The sequence below is a fragment of the Polypterus senegalus genome, chromosome 17 (genome assembly GCF_016835505.1).
Source record: "Polypterus senegalus isolate Bchr_013 chromosome 17, ASM1683550v1, whole genome shotgun sequence".
NCBI lineage: Eukaryota > Metazoa > Chordata > Cladistia > Polypteriformes > Polypteridae > Polypterus > Polypterus senegalus.
Window position 1 is genome coordinate 62,435,987 of NC_053170.1, and position 13,911 is coordinate 62,449,897.

General features: G+C 38.5%; 1 protein-coding gene across 1 annotated transcript in view; it reads left to right on the top strand.

Moving 5' to 3' along the window:
• gnav1 (guanine nucleotide binding protein (G protein) alpha v1) overlaps window positions 1–13,911 on the top strand; it is a 345,398-nt gene that overhangs the window by 109,213 nt on the left and 222,274 nt on the right. Inside the window, exon 4 of the mRNA XM_039739505.1 lies at window positions 12,009–12,169. Coding sequence (XP_039595439.1) covers window positions 12,009–12,169 — 161 coding nt within the window. The remainder of the gene's footprint in view (window positions 1–12,008; window positions 12,170–13,911) is intronic.

Sequence of the window (13,911 nt, forward strand, 5' to 3'; positions counted from 1 at the left end):
CACACCCGGAAGCCGTCCGTGTCTCCTCGGTTGTCTTCCCCCCGGCACTTCCTGGTGTGGCGGAAGTGCCGGGCTCCCGGAATAAACAGGCACTGGGCGCCGCCTGGCGGTGGCCACGGGTCCCTACAGGGCTGGGCTTCCAAGCCCTGTACCCGAGGCCCCCTGTCTAACCAGGACGGAGGCCCCCACTCGGTCTGGAGGAGGCACACGCCCTCCACCGGTCCTCTAAGCGCCGGCCGGGCTCCATCCCCGGCCAAGGGCAACACGGGATGAACCGGCATCGGGGCGCCGCCTGGCGGTGACCACGGGCCCCTACAGGGTAGGGCTTCCATGCCCTCGACCCGTGGCTCCCAACAGAACCAGGACGGACGCCCCCTCGCGGTCTGGAGGAGGCACAAGCCCTCCTCACGTCCACACTAGAGTTACCATTTTCAGTAGTGAGCTGCTCTTATTGTTACTACTAGCAAAATACCCGCGCTTCGCAGCGGAGAAGTAGTGTGTTAAAGAAGCAATGAAAAAGAAAAGGAAACATTTTGAAAATAACGTAACATGATTGTCAATGTTATTGTTTTGTCACTGTTGTGAGTGATGAGTGTTGTTGTCATATATATATATATTTACACACACACACATAAACATATATATATATACATATCTATACATATACACATATATACATACATATATATCTACATATATACACATACACATACATATACATACATACATACACACACATATATACACACAAATACATATATATATATATATATATACATACACACACACATATATAAACATATATATACATATACATACATATCTACATATATACACACACAGCTATTTCAGATCAGTGCAATACGCTGTTTGTTAAAACGGATGACACCCGCTCTTACGTGCAAGTCTGCGTGGATATTATGAACTATCGATTTGTTCAAGTTCTATTTAAATTTTAAATAGAAGGAATTTTTATTTAGTCGACAGAAATATCTTTGGTAGGAATGGTAAAACAGACAGGAATATTATTCCTGAATAAATCAACTCAAACCTTAAACAACTTATAATATTTTGCTCTCCATAAAAATATATCCTGTCTAAATTATACAAGTTAGAAATAAAGTAAACATTAAAAGAACAAACATTCAAATTTCTTTACTCTTATGTAATTTTATATTTTATAAAAATAAACTTAGATTTTAAATATCCCAAAAGATTTTGCTCTCCATAAAAATATATCCTGTCAAAATTATACAAATTCAAATATGAACATGCTGCATAACAAAACCTGGAAATATAAATAAAATGTGTTCCTTTCAGCAATAACAAATCAAATCATTCAGTTGTCTTTGCTCATATGTCATTTTAGAGCTGGACGCCTGGCATCTTTTTTTGGCAACAGGTTCGTTTCTGTTTGGTGTGAGGTTCTGTGTTGTGGAGATTCTCAGGATGGATTGCAGGTGCTCATCAGTGAGGCGACTCCTGTGTGCTGTTTTGTTAGTCTTTATCACTGAGAAGAGCTTCTCACACAGATATGTGCTACCAAACATGCACAAGGTTCGAGCCGCATGTAGACGGACTTTTTGTTCTTCAAAGTCACCAAAGCGCCGTGCAAACTCAGTGCGCCAGTTTATCAGCAAAGTGCGTGTTTGGGAACACCGTAGTGACGACTTGGTTTAACATTACTTGGTAATAGGGAAAGTGGGGCAAGTGGTTGTGTCTCCCATAAAAGCAGCTCAATTGAAATCACTTTGTGATTGTGCACGGTAAAACGTCCGCTGAAGTGTCAGATTCTTATTTAATTCTTCTGCTTTCTGTATCTTCTGCATTGCATTCAGGTCTTTCAGGTTACCCTGATGTTTTGTTTTATAGTGCCGTCTTAGATTAAATTCTGTAATTACAGCCACATTAGCTCCACAAATGAGACACACGGGTTCAGTAAACATATACTCAGCCTCCCATCGGTTTTTAAAGGCTCTATTTTCAGAATCAACTTTTCTCTTCAGCATCGTGTGAGCTAGCTTCGCAATAACTTGCAGCATCTTAAGGTAGACTTGATTAACGCGTAACTGTTCGGCAAGGCAGCTGAAGCGCTGCATTATGGGATCTGTAGTTTATTGTGTTACCAGCGCTTCATATACCCGGCTTTAATAACAATAATACAGTATATAAAATGATCTCGGGCGGATATAATTACACGCGGGCGGATGTGGCCCATGGCCCTTGAGTTTGACACATATGGACTAAATAGAACTTGAAAAGATATATTTTTTCAAATGTGATCGCGCAATTCAGATAGAGTTGACGCGCACTACAGCCTGCATGCCTCAATAAGTCATCCTCCCTCGCCCTTACTTTTTACCGCTCATCTAATGAATACACTGAGTATGGCTTTACCAAAACAATCATTGATGGCTAATAAAGTATCCATTATTCGAGTATGTAGATCGGGATATATATATATATACATATATATATACCCGATCGCAGCGGAGAAGTAGTGTGTTAAAAAGCTAGAAAAGAAAAGGGAACATTTTAAAAATAACGTAACATGACTGTCAATATACAGTATTTGTTTTGTGAGTGTTGCTGTCATCAAGGATTTGATTATCATTATTTCTTTCAATCAGGTTCGTATTTGTAGGATGTGTTGTGTTCAAGTTACATTCCGTGTTTGTCAATCGCTGTAAAGATGACAGGTTTCATTCATCGATTCGCTTCTTACTGCATCAATAAACAGCTCGTCTTCTTCTTTATCTGAGACCTGACACACTGCATGCACGGGTTTTTTACACTGTCTTCCTTTAGCGGACATTGACTTTTTCCAACGTGTGCTTTGTTTCCGCAGTAGTTGGATTTATGAATATGCTTGTATGTATGAGACGCTTCATATTTTTGCTGCCTTTTCAATTGTGTAATTCGGTTTTGTTCAGCGCTTTGGAACTGTTGCTTTTATCTGTGCACTGCGCCAGTTCACGTGAGCCACTCGTGTACATGCATCGAAGGTTCCCAGCTGTGCTGGTGCCATCTCGCTATGTCCATGGCTGTATTTAATGTTACCTTAGTCCTGGCACTTAAAACTTTCTCTCGCAGTTTCGCTGAGTTTGTGTCAAACACCACCCTGACCATCTCATCTTCCTCTCCATAAGCACAGTCCTTCACCCGTGAATATTTACCCGTGGCAGTTTGCTATTGGATTGCCGCTGACGGACGGCCTTATATGGGCAGGCACTAAATTACAAACGCCAGCGGCAGCCTGTCTATGAACTTAATTTAAAGTGTAGGTTTACATCGTGCTTTGTTTCCGAAGTAGCAGAACTCATGAATATGGTTGTATATGTCACTCGCTCGCTTCTTATTGTTTCGCTGCCTTCTCAATTATATAATGCATGTTTTCTTCAGCGCTTTTTTGAGGTCTTCCTGGTTTTCTATGTACTGCGTGATTACGTGGGAGGCGTGATGATGTCACACGAAACTCCGCCCCCACGGCGTTGAAGCTCATCTCCATTACAGTAAATGGAGAAAACTGCTTCCAGTTATGACCATTACGCGTAGAATTTCGATATAAAACCTGCCCAACTTTTGTAAGGAAGCTGTAAGGAATGAACCTGCCAAATTTCAGCCTTCCACCCACACGGGAAGTTGGAGAATTAGTGATGAGTGAGTGAGTGAGTGAGTGAGGGCTTTGCCTTTTATTAGTATAGATTATAGAATAAAAACATATGTTTAATTTGAGTCTGTAACAGCCGGTGTAACCTTATTTTTTTACAACCCGCTTTCTTTTTCTTCCGTTAAATTCTTGAATAAAAGGTCACTTGTTTTGTTATATGTGTACCTTTTGTAAAAGTGTTTACAGTGGAACCTCGGTTTACGAGTAACTTGTTTTACGAGTGTTTTGCAAGACGAGCAAAATTTTTTAATAAATTTTGACTTGATAAACGAGCGATGTCTTGCAATATGAGTAGTATGAATACACTTTGTCTGCTGAGCGTCATGTGATCACAACTGAGCTGATGGTTCTTCTCTCCTTATCTCTCTCGCTCAAGCACAGCGCATCTTTCTCTCTCTCTCCTTCCTTATCTCGCTCGCACGCAGTGCATCTCTCTTTCTATCTCTCTCTCTCTCTCTCTCCTTATCTCTCTGTGTGCATCTCTGTCTCTCCATATCTCTCGCTCTCTCTCTCCTTATCTCTCTCCCTCGCCTGTGTCTCTATCTCCTTATCTCGCTAGCTCTCTCTTCTCTTGAGGGCAATCTTTTCCTGTTCTCCATCTGAGTCTGTGTGCCTCACTCATATAGTCAACATCCGTACAAGCGTATACTGTTTACTACAGCATTTTGACTGTGTGTGTGTGTGCGCGCGCGCACGTGTGTGCTGTGAAGTGCGAGTTCCATCTTGCGCCCCAAAACACGAAGCAGAGTCTCAGTACTTTAACAACACCAGCCTTATTCAGCTTGAAACAGCGACAGCGCTGTTATTTATTGTAGCGGGATCTTTATACTGTTCCTTGTATCACCCATTGACGGCAGGCGCTTACAACATGTCTGCGATCTTTTTGGATGCGCTTATACGGCAAACTGCTACAGCGCTGGGAGACTGCGATTGCTTTGGGACACTCTTCCGTGTGTCGTCCCGTTGGGTGGAATCCCTCATGAGTTTAGAAACTCACTCATACCAGCCATGATTCTTTTTAAAGGTAAAGTGCAGGTTAATTTGTTTTATGTATTTTTACTTTATATTTTGTATTAATCATTTTTATATGAATAGTTTTGGGTTTTGGAACGAACCATCTGAGTTTCCATAATTTCTTATGGGGAAATTCGCTTTGATATACGAGTGCTTTGGATTGCGAGCACGTTTCCGGAACGAATTATGCTTGCAAGCTGAGGTTCCACTGTATTTGATATTTGGACTTCAGTCTTGACACATTATACACTTCATGTCAAAATTTTGGCATTCGTACTATAACATGAAAAGGTACATTTAATATTTAGGTATGTGTTCAATATTTCTTACCTCGCATTTCCTGTCATCCTAAATTTACATAAATCATAGACACAGAACACACATGAAATTCATGCATTCCAAATAACAATATATTATTTACCCTATACAGTTCCAGCTACCACACACGCAGATAAAGATCTTTGAGCTGGGAGAACTTTTTGCCTGAGGCGAGCTGCAGTTAAGTGCACAAGGACACTAAATTGGGTAAAATAACACAACTTTCTTTCTCTCTGTGCCATGTCCAGTGCAGAGATTAATAATCTTGGTCTTCCATCTCTTTTTCTTGCTGTTATAAAAATCTCACTGCAAATGTTCTAAGGTTAAAAATAAAAGTTTATATTTATTTTAATTTAGTTTACTCGTCTGAATGGTAATGAACAATAGAACAAGTCAAAGGTCATAGAAAAAAGCATATAGGAAGTACAAAAGAGAGATGAGTAAAGAGACAAAGGAAAGAAGTTTACAGATGGGTAGCACACATTTAGAAATTACATGAGGAATGGTTAAGTTGTCAAACAGATAACTAAAGTTATAGGAAAGGGAATTTGGTTATTTTTGGTATGGATTTCAACCAGAAGCTTATTTAGTAGTCAATTCCAAAGCAAAGCTAACCAGTTTGATGCACTTTGCTGTGTTGCTGCTGTTTTCAAGGACTGTGCAAGCATTGTCTCTTAGGAGCTGGACAAACTGGATCTTCACCTACCTGCAGCTGAGTATATTGTTAATGTTAGCAATACAGATCGACTTATCCAGTCTGAAAACAGTCGACTGGACTTTCCTGTGTGTGCTACATTGGTGAAAGAGCTTCAACTACACTGCTGTCAAGCATTAACCACGCCATCCATGTTTTATTTGTGGTACCATTATCAACTCACTTTTCTTTTTTCTGACATTTGTGAAAAAGTGTGATTTACAGTATTTGTTTTTTTATTTATTTGTGTTTGCAAACAAAGGTATTATTTTCATGTAATATATGTAAAGGACTATATAATTTTGTTTAATCTACCTCAAGGACTTTAATTTAAAGTTTCCAAATTAGATTTGTATGTGTTAATGGGATGTGTATTTGTAAATGGAAGTACTATTGATATATTTTTAATTGTGAATGTAGGAATGAATCTCGCTCTTCCCCATCCCAATCCCCCACTCAACACTGTCAGGCTGTACGAGCGATATCGATGTGGACATACTTAGAGTGCTGGCGGTTAAGGGGATTTTACCTCTTTTTATTTACATTTATTTAACTTTTGGAAAATTAGAGTGCTGAACTTTGTAATACTGGCTTTTCAATATTGATTATTGCCAAATGCTGAAACAGATAAAAAATGTAATATATTAACTCAGCCATACCTGGAAGATCCCCCTTCCAATGTGTGCTTGCCTAAGTACTTGTGTAGTGACTGTCACAAACATGTTCTATTATGCCATTGTGAATTTTAGTAATTGTGACGTTTCTGCTGCTTATAAAGAACATTTACAATTTTTTTGGTCTTGAACCACTTGTGGTTTCACAGTATCAACTTACTGATGAAATGTTAGTCTTTGGTGCCTCTTGTATTTACATTTTACTTCCTCAACCTGAGCTAATTCTCCTCTGTTTAGTTCAGGACTGAGGCTGAAATAATGGATGTCATCATCTTAAACAATGTTGCAAGACATTGTTATTTCTTAGCCAGGGTCTCTCCCATTTTTTGTGTTTTAATAACTTTTGATTATTTTGTTTATGTCAATATTATTACTTATGTTTATTATTTGTGTAACTGTGTATTTAACAGTATTGTGTACTATTTAATTTCTATGTACTGTACATATGCTTGTCTTGCTATGTTCCATGTGTTTTGTGGGTGTTTCTCCAAAAGGTGGGGCCACCTGTTATCATTGCATAGGGACTCCCCCTAGTCCTATAAAGGCTGAGGAAAGGAGCAGTTTCTGAGGTTCATTGAATTATGCTTTATGGTGTTGGTGAATTCTGCTTTATTATGAGATTAATTCTTTGTGTTCCTGGATGTTTAAACCTTTTTTGCTCTGTTTTTGACTATTCTTTCAGATTTTACTACAGTGGTACCTTGGGATACGAGTTTAATTTGTTCTGTGACTGAGCTCGTAAGTCAAAATCCTCGTATCTCAAATCAATTTTCCCCATTGAAATTAATTGAAATTAGATTAATTCGTCCCAGCCCCCAAAAAACACCCCAATTTTTTGTTAAACGTTTTCAACATAAGAAAAATGTATTTATAATGAACAAATATTGTATACAAACAAAATAAAACCTAATACAGTGGTACCTTGAGATACGAGTGCCCCAACGTACAAGTTTTTTGAGATACGAGCCGTCACTAGGTCGATTTTTTGCTTTGAGTTACGAGGCAAAATTCGAAATACGAGCCATCAAAGAGCTAGTCGCCGCACATTCCGAGGAATTGACGACAGAGGAGTTGACGGAAATACAGACGCAGCAACATACGGAGGTTCTGCAGGAGATTGGTATCGCGGAGGAGGTTATCTCTTAAAGTGAGATAAAGGAAGTGTTTGCAATGTGGGAAAAAGTTTCGAACTTTAAAGAAAAGAAACCCTGAAAAAGTTACAACTGATCGTGCAGCTGCACTAGTTAATGTCAGGTTTGATTGACAGTACAGTCATCTTGTGTCCACTTTGTTGGGCCCCTGTGTGTTTGATCCTTTTTTTTTTTCTTGCTATGGTTTTTGAAGTTGCATCTTATGGTACTCAAGAGGTTTGCTGTCTTTTCTTTACCAATAAAATCCTTATTACCATTGACTTCTTTATTTTGATACACTGCCACTAGTTTGATTTGTACTCTTTTACCTGAACTACTGTATTGTGGCTTCATAACACTTGATTCTCTTGCCAGTTTCTATAATGCCTTGCTTGAGTTCCTCCATTGCTTCAGTAATGGTTTTCTTGTCATTTGGTACAGTTGGAATGGTCTTTGTTTTAGTTTTCTGCAGGATCCCTTTCTTCAAGGGTTTTAGTCAATGATTTTACCTTTTTGTCCATTGCTGATCTATAACCCCATTTTCCATTTGTGTAGTTGCTCTGTTTCCCTAGAAGTGTCTTTAATTCATATTCAAGTTCTTCTGTGAGAACCATGGCTGTAATATGCATCAATTGATTAGTTTGCTTCTACTGGTGTATGTTGCAGCTTTTTGTTTTTCCAGTAAAAGCACTCTTCAAAAGAGTTCATGCAAATGCTGTGTGTGCATCTCATTATCAACATGCAAGCTCTTTGTTTGTGATCATGTTGTAACTGTTGTCTGGGTCAGACAGTACCATTAAGTACTTCTTGCAGTTTTACTGCCATCAACAAGTGATTTTTTTTTTTTTTTACTGTTAGAATTTGCTGATCTGCAAGTCCGTGCTCACTAATCTTAGAATATGAATATTTAGAGGAGTATTGAGTTGGTGGATTCTTTTTTCGGAAACCCCACTCTAATAGATTGGTCTCATAATAGCATTACATGATGTCTTTCTTCTCCTAATCTTTCACTGTGGTTGTTGGTAGCCCAGTAGAGGAACTTACTTTCCACTTTTTTGCCTGGTATTCAGTCATTTAAGCATTTTATGTAATCCTTGATAACCTGGGTTGCTACTGAGCCACTTTCAAATACTTTTGAGTCTCCACTATATTTGATGGGAGAGCAATGTCTGTTTAGGAAACTTGCTGAAGTTTTCAGTATAGAGATTCCACGGGTGGGATTTGATCTACCTCTGAATTATAGGCTAAATATTATTAGTACAAGTAGTAGTAATAGTAATAAGTATTATTATTACTAGAAATAGCTTTGTCAATTTCAGAGATACAGAGATATACAAAAGACAGGAGAACTTTTTACAACATTGCTTTGGAAGAATGGAGGTGAATCGAGAAACTACTTGTTGTGATCTTGGGATAAGATTTGAATAAATTTCTTCTAAATACTGTATATACTGGACAAAATCACAGCAACAGTTTGTCCTGCTGAGTTAAATTAACCATCTTTGTGCAGGCTGATCCCATCCTCAAAATGCAGTCGATGGAAAAATATACTAGTTTATCTAGAAGCCTTGGCCAATTGCATGATTCTTCCATGCATACACACATCTCAGAGTATCAGAAGGGGAAACAAGACAGTCCAACATCAGAGAAAGCAGCACATGGCTAGACTTGCAATGCTGGTTTAACTTCCTCAAACAAAACACTAATGCACAGAAAGATACCACATCAACAGAGCAAGAGTGAACATTGCACTTAAAACAAGAATGTGAATGGTGTTTTTGTTGCTGAGTTCTAGCTTGTGCTCAGATGGTTTACTTTAGAGAAAAGATCTCCATAGCATGGATGGAATTTCTAAGCAGCATGTTAAAACACTGAAACAGGCAGTCCGTGGCAGGTTTCTTAGCTGCCGTTTTTAATTTAATTCAAATATTGTTTACAAAAATTAGTCCAATTAATAATTAAGTTGCTATTAAAGCTGTTTCTTGTTTATGCCTCTCTCTGTGACTAGTTCTTGGTTGTTTAAAATATTACAATGCTTGTACTCCAACTCCTATATTTTTTGTAGTTCAACTCTGAATGTCTATTCATGATTACAACTTTTTTGAACATCTCACTTAGTATCTAGTACTCTTATGACAAGGTAAATAACATCTAAATTACATGCAGTCAGTCCCTGGGGTGTGATTCAAACAAAATAATAAACCCTGGAAAAACAGTGCTCCTTAATAGTTAAGAATTATCCTAACAGATTACAATAATCTTGTATTGAATTACATAAACAAAGTGACCCAGAATCTTAAATGCCTTTATGTACCATCTTAGATGCCAACTTGTAGCTTTAGCAGTGAATGCCTGCACTTACATGGATATGTTAAACGGCTAAAATTTAATAGGTAATTATTAGAGGCAAGAGATGACAGTGATTTTCAGAATCCTTGCTTGAGTCCTTGCTGTAATTTCTGATATATGTGTTGCCTTTATAATAAATATACTTTGCTAATGCTGTATAGTCAAAAGATATTTTATTCTGGAAAAGAATCTACTGATGATGTGTGTTAATGCGCCTGACAGGCATTACCACTTTAATGAAAAAGTCCTATGAATAGGGTAAAGGCGACTTTTTACAATTCACCAAAAGCACTTACCTGTGTAAGCAATTAAGTGCAGAGTGCGCTTTCGTGGTCATTTTAATTTTGTCTTAGGCATCTTTACGCAGCGGGATGGGTTGGGTGCGCCTCCAGGTCAGGCCTGCTGGATACGCTGTGTCTACCCCAGGGGTGGGAAAAGTCAGTCCTGGAGGGCCGCAGTAGCTGCAGGTTTTTGTTCCAACCCAGTTGCTTAATTAAAAAAAAATTCATGTCAATTATTTAATTTTAGGGGCTTGTTAATGCTTTAACTCTGCCATGTCAGGTCATTCTCATATCCTAGATTTTTTTTCCTTTCTAAGGATATCATCCAAATCATTTGAAGTCTAAAACAGATGAGTAATTCTCAGTCATTCACATTTTTCTCTTCATTTTCATTCCAAGTATTTAATTAAACCCAATAGTGCATGATAAACACACAGAGGTGTACATGGAAACCAGCTAAATGGAGAAATGCTGAATTTCTTTTGTCATTTGCATCTGATTGCTAAAAAAAAAGCAATTTGAAACCAAGACTACAGCTGTTTAAGACTAAAATAAGCAATAAGGGTTCAAAATCTTAACGAGCAAGACAACTGAAGTGAAGCAGAAGTGTTACTTGAGCGATAAGGGCTTCTTATGAAGCAACTGGGTTGGAACAAAAACCTGCAGCCACTGCGGCCCTCCAGGAATGACTTTGTCCACCCCATGTCTACCCCGTCATAAATGCGAGCGTCTCTCTAGTCCTGACATTGATCCTTGCATGGATGCATTAGTGCGAGGAGGGAATTTCCAAAGAAAATAAGTCCTTACTTTTGTAGTGCGTATTGGCTCTTCCGAGGAGTTCACGCTTGTGCATGCTCGCGCGCACATGAGGCCGCTAGCCCTATTTATTACAAGGCTTGCAAAGGTCGAGAGGAGCACCTGTTCAGAAAAGTACCTGCGTCTGCCGTGATTGGTTAAAGGGAGCAACGTGTCGCGGGATTGGGTGAAGACTTGTGCCCAGACTGCAAGAGGCACTTCTTGCCTCGTAAAGGGGTCGCTTTACTCGGGGACATGTTTGGTATAGCTTGTTTCATTTAGTTTACCAAACGGTGGCTTATGCCTTATTTTTGTAAATTTCTTGTAAATATATAGAAAAAAAGCCAAGCAAAATGACACCTTTTATTAGCTAACTAAAAAGATTACAATATGCAAGCTTTCGAGGCAACTCAGGCTCCTTCTTCAGGCAAGATCTAATCATTGTAAATATATTATAGATATCTCCTAATTTAGCTTTATTTTGGTGGAGGTATTTTTTATAGGTTTTGGGTTTTGGTGCACTTTGTTTTTTGTTCTTGTATATACACTTTTGTTTCCCTTTTAAATATTTTTGCTCTCTCTTGGACTTTATTTGTGTAGCTTCTTTCTGAACTCTTTTTCTTCATTTAGGACAATTACCATTTTTTGTGTATGTACATTTTTGTCTGTATTTTTTATTTTTGGGACTGGAAGCTTCACTGTATATATATATATATATATATATATATATATATATATATATATATATATATATATATATATATATATATATATATATATATATATTGCTCACTATTTTTGGGTCATTCTTTGTTGTTTTGTTGCACCTGTAAATAAACCCACTCTTGTTTGAAAATACCATCTTTTTGTGTCTGTGTCTCCATGTCTGACTTCTCACAGATCTGATCTCGGTCAGTCCTTCAGACAAGACGCACACTGTGTGGTCTTGTGTCAACCTTGTCACTGCACGGGGTGTCACATGAGGGAGTAATCCAAATGTGTCTGTAACATTACAGTCTAGCAGGTACCGTAGGCCAGGTTAGGACTGATCACTTTTTAACTGGACTGATTTTTCTTTTTTAGGTCCATGCACATACTATTCTTTCATGTGGCAGATGTGTTGATGAGGACCAGATGCTGTTTCCATTTATAGCACATGCCCTTTGTTGCCTATGGGCCGACTCAGGGATTCGGTTGGCAGCATCTCGAGGCTATGAGTATGAGCTGAATGACTCTGCACTTTAGTAAGTACAATACTTGTTTTCCTGTTGCCATTCTGATTCCAGAAAAGAAACTGTTCCTCTTTTGTGTTGTAATTGACTTCTAGTGAGAGCTTTTATTAAAGGCAATAATGAGCTTTCCATTCAAGGGCACACATATGTAGTTGTCTCATCTGATGGCTGTCCAGGGAAGGCTTTAATTAAGGCCACCAATGAGTACTTTAAATAGAGAATATAACAGTAATGGTAATTAGCATAGTAATAAGAATTAATATATAGGAATTACAGCAGAGTTCATTCAAGCTAATGTTTTGGGTTGGTTTTCATTTATTTTATTAAATCCATGAATATATGTATTATTATTGCATTTTTTCAATAATTGCTCATTTTAATATATGTAAGTGAGTGACTGAGTGACACCAACTAATCGGCAGTGAAAATACCATTTTGTGGGAGTCCAGCTTACAGGGGACCACAGCCATAGCCATTATTTAAAGAGTTGGAGCAAGTGATCAGTTCTTGAAAGGGGGGGTTGGGTAGAATATTTCTACCTCTAAGATAATAACTTTGTGAAACAAAAATCCGGTACCTGTGGATTCTGAAGCTGCCACCTACTTCCGTCACTACATCTCCCAGGATGACATTCCCATTCCCGGATGCCACTATGTCAGAACCCCATCCTTCCACTAGCTCCTGTGGCTCACTCCCTCTTGCCAGCTGCACCTCTCAGTTACTCAGCTCCTGAGGGCACATCCACCTCTCAGAGCTCACTCAGACCTTCATTCTGCTGTCCACAAACTAGTCAGCCTGATGCATGCTGCTCAATTCGTCCTCCTTTGTTTATCGCCCCCAAAACCAGCAATCAATTTCTCTTTCTGTTTCATTTCTCCTAACCCCCCGCTCACTTTTATTGTAAAATAGTGCTTAGCTCATCCCTCATGATTACCATGCTGCTGTCAGCCAGCAATCATTAGTTAATACTGGTGCATACTGGTTTGCACACTTTCTACACCAAAATAAGCTGAGTGCAGGATGTGACACCACTTGAAGAAATTAACAATTAAAACAACACCCATCTCAACACAGTCCAATGTAGTCTGACCTGTAAATAACAGCTGCATATGTGGAATTAGCTCCTGCTTCACTAACATAATCTGGTATAGCATCAGTGAAACTGCTGCCACTGTAATAAACTGAAGTCAATCTCAAGATCCCAAGGCAATTGAAACCCTCCACTTGGGGCAACTGCACAGAAAATGACACATTTTGGAGGAGTCAGTTTTTATCCCTGTCTCATTACACTCAGTTACTCAGATATTTCCTTTGTACATCAGAGATGACATTCTAATGAGACGAAAAAGACAGTGTCATCTGCAAAAACAAGAGCTGCAACCCTTACGTTTTTGAAATGGGTACGTATTGCTTGTCACTTTTGCATTCACATCTTGTCCATGAAAATCATAAACAGAAGGTAGTTCTAATCCGTTTTTGGTAATCAGCACGCTGATTGATCTTACACTGAAGTAGTTGCAGCCTCACAGCTTTTAGTGTTAATCTTTGTCTTATCTCTTCATTTTTAATTGTCATTTTTAAATTAAAATTAAGGGAGAATGAAAGAGACTTAACAACTATGTCAAAATGCAAATAGCTCATTCAGCTATCAGTCTACCTGTGGACATTGACAGAGTCCATTGTCAATATTGAATGGTTTCAACTTAGTCTTTAGTAAGTCTTCAATAAATATTATGCACCTAACTATCTTGTCC